Here is a 14,806-nt window from a genome sequence, read left to right as displayed (position 1 = left end):
ATCTTTAGCTGAACAAAATCGAAGCTGTAGTTTATTTTTATTTGCTGCCTGCAGTTCAATTTTCAGCTGCCTTTAGTGGAATTTTTAGGATGAAAGCCTTTGGTTGCGAATTGTTTAATAGCTGAGACTGGCATCTGTGTCTGAATTGGCTACAAAAGAAAATGCGACTGACAATCCCTTGCCAACTGCTACACAGTATAAGTTATGTATGAATGTCTCATTCAAATTTTGGTGATTATAATGTGAAAAATATGCTAATTAATTACTTCGAAGCAGAATCATAATTAATTATGGCGGTGGAGAATTATAATTATACATTACATTCGCAGTCTTAACATAATTTTAAGAAATCGATGCTTTGAGGAGGACAGCTATCTAATTTTTGGAGTACCACTGTACCGTGTGCCGTTTGTTGATCTATTGGCATAAAAAATTAATCCAGCTTTTCTGTTCATATGTCCATAACGTTATAGTTGATATAAGAATGATAGAATTGTCCTATTGATTTCAAACTGTACATGATAATTTTGAACACGCTGATTTTTATCTTTTTGAAAACAAGTTTTGAATGCATCAAAATTATATTTTTCGTCTGGTTTTTCCTTAATGATTCATATGACAGCGAGGTACAATTGTAAAATTGTAGCATCTATGTTATTATTAATTATTTTCTACTTAATAAGTTCTGACTCTCAACAAGTGTTAATGTGCAATACATTGAAAAAGTTGATTACTTTATTCATTCAAATCATAAATTGATTTTATTTTTAAGAAATTTATAAACAAGATTTTATTTACGTCTAAAAAATTTGGTATTCTATAACTAAAAAACTCAAAATTACTTAAAGTAAAAGCAACAAAAGTGTATTGAACTTTGTTTAAAAAATGCATAAAATAACCCAGCGTCAGTCATTGGTTTTAAACGGTAACTTACTTGTTATAAAGAATAAGATCTGGTTTCCAAACTTTTGTGTGTGGCAGACGAATAGCTTGGATACCTCCAAAATCTGAATAATTCCAGCGCAGATGTGTATCATTCCATATCTAAAACATAAAAAGGGTATAAAAGGGCAGCTAAGGAGTAATTCGCAACCAACTTAAGATATATATTTAGGTAAGTTAAGTGATGAGGTAAAACGATCTTTTTCAAAACCTATTAGGTCAGGTTAGGATATTTTGGCTCAAAATAGTGAACACAACATTTAAAAATAATAATATACGGAGAATATCCACCACCACTCCTCTAACAACTAGCGGCGAAGCTACTCATAAAATGTGAAATACAGCTTGAGAGTATTTAGTGTAAAATGTTTAAAATATATCTCTAAAAGTGGTAATGTTATATCATTTTATTGTTGTTTTAAATATAGTCTGACGGGGGTGCCAAAAAACCGATCATTTCTTTTTTGTTGAACAACAGGAAAACAATTTATCAATTCTTTAATTTTTAAATAAAAAAATAAACCCACTCTAATCAATATTACAAGAAAATGAAGCCACCCTGAATTATAATAATAAAGGAAGCTAAAGTTTACAGCTTTTTCCAGAGAACCACAAAACCAAAAACATCCGAAACATTTTCAACACGTCTCTGACGTATTGACTTATGTTCAGGAATAAAGAAAATTCCTTCACGTTCTTCAAACAAAACAAAAATAAAGTCTGGTAGTATCTTACAAAGCTTTTTGTATTAATATGAATTATTTGGTAAAATATTTATATTTGTTTCTTTATATATTTCTTTCTCTATTCCTTTAAAATCATTATTTTCCTCTACTTACAAGGTTGTATATTTCAGTAGAAAATAAGATTCATACCCTAAATTGTTTATAGACCACAAATTACCCCATTCCCTTCCCATAGAAACTAAGAAACAAAATTGAAAAGACACTTATCTGAATATTATCACCAGAAGTATCCCCCACCCTTAGTCCCTTTTAATTATTTAGAATAGATTAGGAGTTGTGAAGTTCTGTACTGGCAGCTAAGAAGAATATTTTTGAAAAATAAAAATAAAACGAATTACAACAAGCTGTAAAGCATTCATTTGTATTAATAAAACATCCCAGAAAGATAAATTAATTTAATTTGAACATGAATGAAAGTATAAACAAAAGTGGATAAATGAGATAAGACACCGTCACTGGCGTAGAAAACTTTTTATGGATATTTTAAAGTTACTTTAGAGGCCTTCACTGGCATAGGCACTTTTTTTAGTGTCGCTAGAGGCCTCTAGGGGAGTGAGTTAGTATATATGTATACAAAACTAGTAGGTGACCTCTGGAGGGATTGGTTTCGCTTCGGCGCTTCGGTTTCTAGGCCTCTTCACACACTAGAGGATACGCAAATGGCAATTTCAAGTGGGTTTGAGGGGTGGGGTATTTTTCGTTAAATGGATAGTTTTAAAAGGAGCATGTAAAAGTTTTTAGAAGAAAACGTATTTTTCTACGTAATCTGATTCTTCTCAACTTTTTTTCAAGCTTTCTCATTTTATCGGAATCCCCTATCTTTTCTTTTACATAAGAATTATTCCTTTAACAACATGACTAGATGTTTGGGCTGTAGATTTGTCTTAACCTCTTTTCGAGGAAGCTTTGTGTTTATCAAGTTCGAAATTAAATTCCTTATCATTAAACCAAAATCAAAGCGCAAATGTCGTCTTTTAGGGCTTTCCTTTCAAAATGTGGCGCGGCATAGAGTGTTTGTTTATTTTTGATGCGCACGTTCTTACTTTGGAATGAGATATGAGAGTGTGAAGATTGCGGAGAACAAAATTGGGCCTATCATTGGTCTCATTGAGTGTGAACTACCCTAGTATATCAGGGATTTGAAACCATAAGAGCTTCAGGTCTTTTGAAATAATTTCATCAATAAATCTATATTCAAACCTGCTGTTGAATCTTGATGGTTCCTGGTATTGGGGGTTTTGTATGTTCGCCAACTGATCTCGTGAACTTCCCGCTAATTCGGAAGTCCAAGCTCAACCAAAGTGTTATGGTTGAGACAATTTCAAAATATCTGATGAATAGGCGTTAGCATTCATCAAGAGATCAATAGCATCTAGTGAATTATTGATGCAATAAACTGTGACAATTTTTCTGTGAAATAAGTACCTAGTGAATCAATATGCCACTAACCAAAAAGCAGAAAATTGAGCGAGCAATCGCTATTGGCAGTGAAAGGCTAGAAGTTTTTGATGAACAGTTAAAATTGTTTTATGACAATCTAAAAGCCTGCCAAAGTTTTAGTTCATGTGAAAATGTGAATGTAAAATCAATTCGTGACATTTTTAGTGAGGTCAAGGACCAATCTGACCTAATAAAAAGTCTAAAACCTGCCGTGGAGACTAGTGAGCTGCGCGAGTTTAAGCGTGATTTGGATGAAGCTAGTGAGCAAAAAACTGTTGCAGATAAAGTTTATGCGTCGTTGGAGCAGTGTACAAAAATTCTGTACTGGCTTGACAATGATTCAGATGACGCGAGGTCAAGCACTGTCGCCAGGAACCTCGACGTCATTGAGAAGGTGAAGATGGACATGGGAGTGCTTAAAATTTCCGTGGAGTTGCGCCAAGAAGTACGTGATATGTACCGAAGGCTTAGAGAGATGGAACGTCGTTCATCTAACCTGGATGAGAGTGGGACACCTGCCATGCTCTCCAGAAGTATGTCTGCCGTGGATATTCGGAGTTCCAACCCGCAGTATGGGCGCTGGGACAACAGTTTATTGCCGTCGTTCGACGGTACTGACACGGATTACCCAAACTTTAAACAGGTCTTTAAGGATCTATGCTCTGGTTATGGATTTGCTGACCAGAGGTTAAGCCTGATGTTGTGTATGGAGAAGGTGATAACCAACCCGGAACTACGCAAGCAAGTGTCAGCGATTAGAGATCACAATGAACAATGGGCATTTCTTGACCAGATGTTTTTATCAAACACTCGCCGGTTCATGAGGATTTTAACTAAGTTGAACAAGATGAAACCTGTGGATAAACCTGTGGACGTGGTTAGCGCAATTGCTACCTTCAAGAGCATGATGCAGGAGGTAGAAGCCATCGTTGGTTCTGCAGCTAAGGATTACAACCACCTAACTCTCATTCATATTTTTAAAGACAAGTGCCCTGAAAATTTGAGGGATAAAATTATGATGGAGCTTGGTAGCATGAACCAACCAAACATCCCGAAGATTGTTGAACTGCTGGAGAGGACCAGAGGTGCCATGTTGGCCGGTGATATGTCCTATGATAGTGGCGCCGGCAAGAGAAATCGTGATAGAGCTGCCGCCGCGCAAGTATCTGGCCGCAGCGACGATAAGAATGGAAAGGCTGGAAAGGGCAAGGCTTCCAAGTGGAACAGTGCATGTCCTGTGGAGAGCTGCAAGGAGAAACACCCGATTTTCCGTTGCCTCACGTTTAAGAAGATGGATGTGGTTGACCGAAAGAAAATTGTCCAGCAGAAGAAGTTATGTGAACTCTGCTTGTGCGACGGCCATACTGCTGACAAGTGTAATAAATCTGAGAAGCTTGGTGTTTGTGGTACTAATAATTGCGACAGATACCATTCCAGGTTACTCCATGAGGCTAGTGCTGGTGTGAATACAGTCTACAAGTCAAGTTCTGCACCCAGCCCCTGTACCTTCTTACTTCAGTTAGTTCCTGTTGTAGCACCTGGCGGCGGCACCTGCCACGCCACGGTAATGTTTGACTCCGGGGCAAATTTGCCACTTGTGTCTGAGAAGTTATCCAACAAGTTGAAGCTGAAATCTACTGGCAGATATACAACTATTTCTGTAGCTGATGGCAGTGAGTCTTCCTGCCGCAATGTTGTGTTTTATCTGAAGGATAGGGACGGCAATCTGAGGGAGTTTGAGGCAGCCGTCATGCCTACCCTCGGCGGGGCCAACGAGATGCGCTCGGTCCACCCCGAAACTGCCGCCGAGATATTTAAAATGCCGCCAGAAAGGTTTACATATATTAGTGGAGGCTTAGATATCATCATTGGAAATACACATCCTGACGTGTTTCCTTCAACCTACCAGAAAGTGGGCCAGTCTATGTTGTGGCGAACCATTTTTGGTAGTGGTTTTATCTGTACGAGTGCTGATGGTGGAGCTGGAGATCAAAAGTCGGCTTATAAGGCTGTCAGTGTCAGTGGAGGCACTTTGCCAGACTTTCTGACGTCGGAATCGTTTGGCATACAGCCGCAGGCACTTTGTCCAGGATGTACTGCTTGTCAAGAGTGCAAGGCTATGGCCGACGGCACTACCTGGGACCAGCGTGAGAGGCAGAGGATAATTGAGGCAGGTTTAACCCTAGACTTGCAGTCCAACAAGTGGACAGGTCAATATGCTTATATTGAAGATCCTCACACTTTACCCTACAATGAAAGTTTAGCCCGCAAAATTGCTGAAAAGGATCGTGCCAGGATGGTCAAGGAAGGTACCTATGGAATGTATGTGGAGGTATTCAACGACGCCATAAGAAGAGGCGTTTTCCAAAAAGCCACGCCTGAAGAGTTGCAGTATGAAGGACCTAAGTCTTGTTCATCAATAGTGGTTGCTTTCAAGGAGGATTCAAGTTCCACACCCATGCGATTGTGTGCAAATAGTTCTCTGACGTTCAAGGGTACCAGTTTTAATAACATAATGCTGGGAGGCCCGCCGCCAATGCAGAAGATTTTTTATCATTTGATGCTTTTCCGCGGTTACAAGGTTGGTATAACCGCGGATATCTCCAAGTTTTATAACTCCATCCTGGCCACAGAGTTCGACAGCCAGATGAAGAGAGTTTTATTTTCCCCGACGCCAGATGGTCCACTTGAAATTTACCTGACCAAAGTTGTAAATTTCGGCGAGTTAGCTGCGGGAAATTTGGCAGTTACAGCCCTGAAGTTGACGTCCCGCCTGTTCGGCGGAAAGAGTGAAGCAGAGGTCAAGGAGATGTATGGAGAGGGAAAAATAAATGGTAGTGAAATTGTTGCCAAACCTGAATTATGGAAGGAGCCACAAATACCTACCTACCCTGATGAGGAATTCAAGTTACCTCAGATTCCAGTTGCAGTCAAGCTTGAGAAGCACAGCTTCATAGATGACGTTATTTCGGGAGCAGGATCGAAGCCAGAAGCCAAGGAGATGATGAAAGAGGCCGACAGGATTATCGGTAAAGGTAGTTTTTCCTTCAAACAAGTCATTTATTCTGGAGATGATTGCCAGCATACCAAGGTTCTCGGGCTGATATGGAAGCCAGCCACCGATGTGTTGTCCATCGCCACAAGAGTCAATCAAGATGGTAAAGTCAAGGGAAGGAAGGTGAAAGAGGATGCTGATTTGTACAACCTCCAGGACGCCTTGGACGAGAATCTGACAAAGAAGATGGTCCATAGGTTCGCCGCCCAAACCTTCGACCCGATCGGGCTTTGCAGCCCTATTCTGTTGAGAATTAAACTTGTCCTGCGGAAAACCTGTTTGCTGAATTTGGGCTGGCAAGATTTCATTCCAAAAAGTCTACGGGATGAACTTGTTCAGTCGCTGGAGGACAGAGCTGAGGTCGCTAAATTGGAGTTTGACCGTTGTGTGGTTCCGGATGAACCAACTGGCCTTCCATCCTTGATGATGTTTTCGGATGGGTCATCAGAGGCTTATGCAAGTAATGCATATTTGAGGTGGCCAACTAGACAAGGATTTGAAACGTTTCTGCTAGCCACCAAGTCAAGAGTTGCGCCGGTCAAGTGTGAGTCAATTCCACGCCTTGAGTTGATGGGGTGCCAGATGTCCACAAGGTTGGCAAAGTCCGTCAGAGATGCCCTGCCCTTTGATATTATCAGAGTGATGTATTTTACTGATTCATCGTGTGTTTTATCACAAATAGTTTCCAACAGTGCTATGTTGAACACATTTAATTCTCATCGTATTGGAGAAATTCAATCTGCGACCAACAAGGATGACTGGAGGTGGGTCCCGGGGACGCAAAACGTTGCAGATTTGGGCACCAGAAGCACCTGCAAAGTATCAGATTTGGGACCAGGTTCCAGGTACAGATTGGGCCCAGAATGGTTGCGCCAGGATGAAAGTGCGTGGCCGGTGAAAACCGCCGAAGAAGTCAAGCAGGTTTTACCCCCTGAGGAGTTGAATACCAAAATGGTTAAGTTATGTTCAATGAAAGTTGCCGGAGAAGCCGCTGAAGATGTCTTTAGGTTTAAGCACAGGAGGTCATTTGGACAGGCCAAACGTATTATGGCAGCTGTCCTGCAAGTTGCGAACACCTGGTTGAAGAAGCTAAAGAGCAGACAAGAAGGTAAGGCTACAGCCGCTGGTAGTCATGTAGCAGCCGCAGATGCTGTGTACAAGCCGTCTTTGTACAATTTTATGGCGGCGGCGGAACTTTTCATTGTGTCACGAAGCCAAGAGGATGAGTGGATAAATGATGCTAAAGGCAATTATGCGTCATTAAATCCATTAGTGCATGAAGTATCATTGACCTGGCCTGTCGTTGGTCCCGGTGGAAATTATGTGACCAGGGAGATGAGGATTCTTAAAATGGTTGGTCGAGGACAGCCAGTCATTGACGCCATTACTGGCGGCCGTAAAATGATATTTGAAGACATGCCAGGTTTAATAATTTTGGAGCCTGGTAATTGGTTAGCTGCTGTTTTTATGAGAGAAGCGCATGTTGAGCTTCACTCTGGTGTCCGTGGAACTTTAGCTGAGAGCCGCCGTTGGTGCTGGATTGTGAAGGCAAGGAGGTTGGCCATCATGGAAGTGAAGAAATGTTGGCCCTGCAGTGTTGAGAGGGCTAAGGAATGTCGTGCTACCATGAAGGAGGTGTTACCTGACAAGTTGGTCCCGAGCAGGCCTTTTGAAGCTGTGCAAGTCGACCTGATGGGTCCGCTGGTTACGAGGAGAGCTGCCGCCAAAACGAGGAGTCAGACAGCAACGAAGAAGGTGTGGGTGTTCGTGGTGGTCTGCAGATTCTCAGGGGCGTTGTGGTTAGATGCCTTGGAAAAGTATGATACCAGCAGTATCCTGTTGTCCCTGCGCAAGTTGGAAGCTGTTCATTGTCTGCCGAAGATCATAGTAAGCGACATGGGCACACAATTATCCGGTGCTCGCAAGGTTTTAGAGCAGAAGTTGGGCAGCCAGGTAGAGTTTTCTTGGTCTCAGATCCCGGCCCGAGCCCACCATTATATTGGGCAGGCTGAGAAAATGGTGGGATTAACCAAGAGATTGCTGTCCAAGAAGTTGGTGAATAGTTCTGTTAATTTCAACGAGCTCCTGGTGCTGTTGGCGGAGGTCAGTAAAATTATGAATAGCAGACCACTGACGATTGAAGCTGCGAACGACGTGGAGAATTGGCGGCTAATTACCCCTGGCCAGCTGCTGGGAAATGTTGACCGCCAGCCGTTGTGCAATGTGGCGATGAAACCGGAGGACCAAATTTCCTCCAGGTTGAAGTTGTTGGAAGATTTATCTGCCCAGTTTTGGACTGCCTACCGCCAGGAGATCCTACCGAAGATATTACGGATGTCCAAGTGGAAGGATGAGATGGCAGAGCCACTAGCTGATGGAGATGTAGTTCTGGTTACGAGTACCAATCCGCTGATGAGATGTTTGAGGATGGGCCGAGTGACGAGAATTGAGGATGGAAGAAAGACGGCAAGAGTCTTGTTCAGACTGACGGATAAATCTCCCCTAGAAGAACATGCTGTATCAGTCAGGCAGTTGTTAAAAATTATGATTAATAATTGATTCTTATTTTATGGAAATTGAGATTTTTTTTAGTAAAAAGCCACATTTTTCATATGCCTATTTTTATGCCTAAAATAAGAATCAAATGAAATGCGATTAAATATTCTTCTATTTCATATGCTCAAATTTAATTTTATTGAGTTTAATTTCTTTTCAAAAGTACAATTCATTTTAAAAACTTACCTGAAAAGTTTAACAAAAAGGAATAAATGTGTCGAGGTTGCGTGATTCGATATTTATTCTATGAAAAAAATCAAGTATTTTTTAGCAGATTTTTTTTTAAAATTATATATGAATTTCAATCAAGTAAAACATTTTTATTCAGATCAAGGAATGATTGAAAATTCATATTTACAGTCTCATATTTTTTTTACAAAGAAAAATTGGTATTTTTTTTCATAATTTCAATGAAAATTCTAACGAGGATATTATTATTTTGCTATTCTTTAAGTATTAAAAAGTTTTATTTGTTGATTAAGATATTACAGTTCTTATTCATTAGGTTTGAAAAACTTTCTGCCCAAGGATTTTGAAAAATTTTTCTTACTACTCTTTTTGATGCTTAACAAATTTAGTTTTAAGTACCTATAAATCTTAAATTTCTTGTCTAAGATTTATTTCGTTTTATTTTACCATTATTGTTTACATTTACATTTCAACCTGATTTCGTAGGTACTTATTGATTTATTAATAATGATTTATTACCTATTGATTATGAAATGATTATTATTTAATATAGTTGTTATATTTACAACATCATGATTAATAGGATTATCTATTTTAGGATTGTGTATGTGATCTTGTGATTGTCATGTGCATGGAATGTTGTATGGTACAAACCAATCCCCATCCTTCTATCCTAAAATGTGAGGTATTATGAGTCCTAGTGAGGAGTATAATATTGTGTATGCATTTCACGGGGTTTCATTTAGTTAGGAGCAAAATTGTCACGTTTTCGGGATGTGGCCATTCTCATGTGATTATGGTGAGTTGAGTTTAGTGAGAAATGTTGCTAGTGCTCAGCGCGAAAAAAACCTTGAATCTCGTTAAGGAAGTTAATTTGACTTTCAAACGGGGGGTGTGTCTTAACCTCTTTTCGAGGAAGCTTTGTGTTTATCAAGTTCGAAATTAAATTCCTTATCATTAAACCAAAATCAAAGCGCAAATGTCGTCTTTTAGGGCTTTCCTTTCAAAATGTGGCGCGGCATAGAGTGTTTGTTTATTTTTGATGCGCACGTTCTTACTTTGGAATGAGATATGAGAGTGTGAAGATTGCGGAGAACAAAATTGGGCCTATCATTGGTCTCATTGAGTGTGAACTACCCTAGTATATCAGGGATTTGAAACCATAAGAGCTTCAGGTCTTTTGAAATAATTTCATCAATAAATCTATATTCAAACCTGCTGTTGAATCTTGATGGTTCCTGGTATTGGGGGTTTTGTATGTTCGCCAACTGATCTCGTGAACTTCCCGCTAATTCGGAAGTCCAAGCTCAACCAAAGTGTTATGGTTGAGACAAGATTATAATTATCATTGTTATTTCATATCTGTAATTCTTTATCGGATAACTATAAACAGTTAGACTTTAAAATGACGTTTGATAAACTTTTACTTCTGACAAAATACATATGGGGCGTCGTAGTTCAGTGGTAAAGCAATGAGTTACGGTGGTGAGAGTTTGAGTTCAAGTCTCCATGTGGCGACTCTAATTTCTCAGTCGTAATACAATCACGCAGCTTCCCCTGGTTGTGTAAGAAGGGAGATTATTGAGTGGTTTGGATACTTAATAGTCAGGTGCATAACATCTGTACAATCCTTATCCCAAGCTCCTCTGCGGAGAGCGTTATTCATTACGGTGACATAATTTGGGACACCTGCCATACTCGGCGAGGGTGAGGTAATAACGAGTAGCTCCCTTGAGACAGCGGGTCAAGTCATAATGAACTTGAGTGTGGAGCTTGAGCTGGCTCTAGTGGTAAGTCGACTCGCCTCCATTTTCATTTTAAGATTTAAGAAATATAGAAAGAATATTTTTTTTTTAAGGGGGGGGGGGGAATTTTTTTTTAGGAGGATTGAGATACCCTCCCCAAAAATATTTAAAAAAACCTTCCATGGACCAATAAAAAGCCCCACTGTAAAGGTGAATCATATTAGTTCAGCGGTTAGTAAGATCTTTTGCTACAGACAAAAAAGCTTACTACTTTAAAAAATAAAATACCCTTATAACAGATGACAGCATGACCCTCGAAAAAGTATTTTTAAGCATCTGCAGCCCATATTTCTCAATGAATTATCAAAAAATGTATATGTCCTTGTTCTCTGTAGATTTCCACATAAGTAGATATAAAAATATTTTTTTTACATCAATTAACAGCTGAGATTTTTAGAGCTAAAGTTTTGAAAAAGTGGCTGAGGAAAAAGTAACTTTTCAAAAAAAATGTTTTTTTAAAGTGAAATGACGGTTTTCCTCATAATTTCAATACTTTTTATAAAACTTATATAAAGATGTTTTCAAGAAATGTATTTCATGCTGAAAGCACTTTTTTCACTTGCTCTAAAAGGCATTTTTAGATTAGTGTAAATTGCAAAAACACCCTTACAGAAAGAAATCCTATAAAAAATAGTAGCAAATTGAAAGTTTACATAAAAAGAAATCAAACACTTTTCATTTTATCAAAATAAGTTAAAAAACCAAAAAGTTACAGCTACAAACTTTTATTAAACATTTAACAATTTAAATGATTTTTATGTGTCTTAGATTAATTTGGTGGGCGTGAATTTATTGGTAAAGGTGGCGCTAATCCTTTCTAATGAGCATAAATTGGGGAAGGGTTTATTTAAGGTCATATTAATAAGTGGGAGATATTATAAGATTTGAGGGAAAATGGTTATAAGAAAAATGTATGCAGTAAATTTGAAAAGTAGTTTTTTATATGTAAAAATAACGTTTTTTAATGCAATAAAAAATGTATCAATTGTAAACTTGCTCTTCTTTCTTATTTGTTTTTTAACTGGTTGATAACAAGTAATATACTAATAAAAAACTAAGAAATATTTAGCAATATCCAGTTTCTCAATCACTTATTCCAAACTTTGGCTTTAAAAATATCGGCTGTTAATTGATGTAAAAAAAATATTTTGATATCCTTTGATGTAGAAAATTATAGAGAACAAGTACATATGAATCTTTTAATATTTTATTTAGAAATATAGGCTGCAGATGCTTAAAAATATTTTTTCGAGGGTCATGCTGTACAAAAAAGTATATATCCTTTGGTTTGCAATAATTTGTCATTACCTGAGTTAACCAACAATTTGTTGTCAGAATCTGATTTTTCTCGTCTACGTCGACAATCTATAAGAAAAAATTCAGTTCTGGAAGCAAAATTATTGACATTTCTGACAACAGTAATATTGGGTACTTTTTACAGTTGAAGCAGAAATATTAAGGGTTTAAAGACCTTATTTAAAGAGATTCAACAAGTCCTAAAATGTCAACCAAAACTTTAAACAAACAAAAAATGTAAGACGGTGACGGATAACTTGTAAAGTATCTTTGAAAATAATATAAGGTTTATTCCCTCTAGCTGAAAAGTTCGACTAAATCCCGCGAGGAATTTTACATAAACAATGGTTCACTTTAAGGTGAGGGGATATTGTCAGGACATCCTTAGTACTTTTTGTTTTGTTACCTGATGCAATGAGACACCAAATTCAACAATAATTGGAGCACTAGAATTCTCTACAGGTCTCACAGCCTAAATTTAATTTACAACAACTTGGAAACAATAGATTTAACCAAAATTTCTTAATCTAGTTTTGTTTTAACATCACGTAATGTATAGTCGCATACTTTTAATCACAATATTCAATAGTTTTCAATATTTCAATAGTTGTGGCGTAACACGATTTCGGGAAAGTGATAGGTTCGAATCTTGGCCCTAAACCAAATATGTTAAAAGTAGTTTTACTGCTGCTATGTCAGGTGCACAACAAAATGATTATAATATGGAGAATGCCTTAACAACTCATTACCAATTTTGACTTATAATAATGCACAGGTATTAAGCATTATATTTTACATATAAAATTTGTGTCAGGCTATTCTACATTAACTAAGATGAGACTTGCTTCAGGAAAAACTACAATTGTTTTCCTTTAAAAGTCCTTGATTTAATCCTTTTTCAATGTCATTTTTTGTAGGTAAGATAGAGAGCATCACATATGAAAACTGTACATGATATTTCAATACTTATGTGCTTCGTTACTTATAGATGTTGTTATCCTTGTTTTAATAGAACTAATAAAAAAGTGTGTAAGTTTATATCTATAATTACTCAGTGAAAACAAGAACAGTAAAGATATATTTATTCATGAAAGGCAGGTTATAAAAATTAAGAATTTTTTTTGCGGGTATTTTCTATATGACATTGTTTTTACGTGTAATATAAGTTTGGGCATTTCCTTCTTATAGAGTAGCTACGCTTCTAAGAATATGCGGAAAACCTTTGATACTATCGTGATTTTTAAGGTTTCAGTTTAAACAAATTGCCCTTTGATGGTTACCTCAACCTTCATAAACATGGTAGGGGTGATTATTATAGAGATCCTGTAAACAAAATATAATGGACTGAAACTTTTGAAACATTTATTTAGCTTAAAATTGCCTGATTACAGATAAAATTGAAAAACCCTCATTGAATTAAGTGTTCATAACTAATTCATGAAACTTGTTTTTTTTTAACTGTATGCATTACATTTCTTTATTATTTGTTAATTTATGTGTAAAAGAGCAAACGTAAACAAATGTTTATATCCATTCCATTTTGTCTCGTGATAACTTGATCTTAGAATCTACAATATCAAGATCCATCTTACTTTAATTTTTCTTTTGTACCTTACTCTACGAGATTTCTTTAATAATTATCCCTCCCATGTTTGATGAAACTTTGATTATTGAATTTATGTGAAATGAAGTCGCTGTTGTACACTTTGTTTACTTCATTTTTAACCTTTTTTATCCTCATCATAATAACAAGGACAAGTTTTTATTCATGGCGTAGATGAAAAACTTTAAAGAAAAATCTTAAAAACATCCCAATCTTACAACAAACTTACGTTTAGAAGTAATTTTCCCTAATTGGTAAATTTTATAATTATATGCATACTTTTTCAAGTAATGTTTGTGACAAAACTTGATTTACATTTCTAAATGTTAAGAATATTCTATACTTTATATATCTACTATCGGCTTCGCCCCTAGCTTGTAGAGACTTTGCCTCAATAGGTAATTTTTAAAAAATTATAAAAGAAAAATTAAGTATTTCTGATGCTGCCATTTATTTTGAAGTGGTTTCCCCAGCAAGCAATTTTTCCCACCCCCCAAGAAAATAGCCTAAAACCACCACAGGACTAATAGGTATATACCCTGAAGAGTAGAATCCGATCGGTTCAGTGGTTACTGAGATCTTAAGCTTAAGAAGGACAGACATTAGTATTATAGATACCTCTTCATAATTAGAAAGAAGATATTTTGTGAGCCTATATTCATGCTCCCCTCCTTGGCATACCAAACCTGAAATAATTTTATTATAGAAAATTTGCATAAATTTGCCTAGTAAGTATTTATTGTATTTGTCATGGTCCCAGTGACGTGCACAGGGTGTCGCCAGTGGAGTTTGCACAAATATTTTAACTACCCCATACCTTTTTACCCGCCCCCCCCCCTTTTACACCAAAATCGGGGAGTTGTACTTGTAAGCTTTATGCGGGTATGTACAGCAACAATCACTACCAGAAAAATATTTTTATCCTATCAACCCCCTCCCAAAAAAAACAACTGCTCTTTAAAAGTATCTTTAAAAAAAAATATTTTCTTGAATCAAAAGAGTCTGTTTTTTTTTATTAAATATTTAAAACTCTAAACTTAAATTTGTTTTAAAACTTTACCTAACATCATAAAATATAAAACTTGGATAGATAATCTTTGCACGTCCATTTTATCTGTAAAAATAATATCAAATATGTATTATTGAAATAGTTTTAAAACGAGGATTTTCTACA

The 14,806-nt window shown here is 37.0% G+C and overlaps 1 protein-coding gene across 2 annotated transcripts in view; it reads right to left on the bottom strand.

Moving 5' to 3' along the window:
* Positions 1-14,742, bottom strand: part of LOC145329513 (neuronal acetylcholine receptor subunit alpha-3-like) — a 78,313-nt gene extending 63,571 nt beyond the window's left edge. For both annotated transcript variants that reach the window (XM_080173712.1, XM_080173713.1), the window contains exons 1-5: positions 14,693-14,742; positions 14,251-14,318; positions 12,436-12,501; positions 12,042-12,098; positions 935-1,044 (exon numbers count right to left, since the gene is read on the bottom strand). In XM_080173712.1, the coding sequence (XP_080029838.1) occupies positions 935-1,044; positions 12,042-12,098; positions 12,436-12,501; positions 14,251-14,318; positions 14,693-14,741 (350 nt within the window). In that variant the 5' untranslated portion in view covers position 14,742. The remainder of the gene's footprint in view (positions 1-934; positions 1,045-12,041; positions 12,099-12,435; positions 12,502-14,250; positions 14,319-14,692) is intronic.
* Between the last annotated feature and the right edge of the window lie 64 nt (positions 14,743-14,806).

Source organism: Acartia tonsa, chromosome 10, assembly GCF_053477335.1.
Source record: "Acartia tonsa isolate MP-2025a chromosome 10, ASM5347733v1, whole genome shotgun sequence".
Taxonomy (NCBI): Eukaryota; Metazoa; Arthropoda; class Copepoda; order Calanoida; family Acartiidae; genus Acartia; species Acartia tonsa.
Note: the sequence above shows the minus strand (reverse complement) of the source record. Positions and strands in the feature narration are given on the sequence as shown.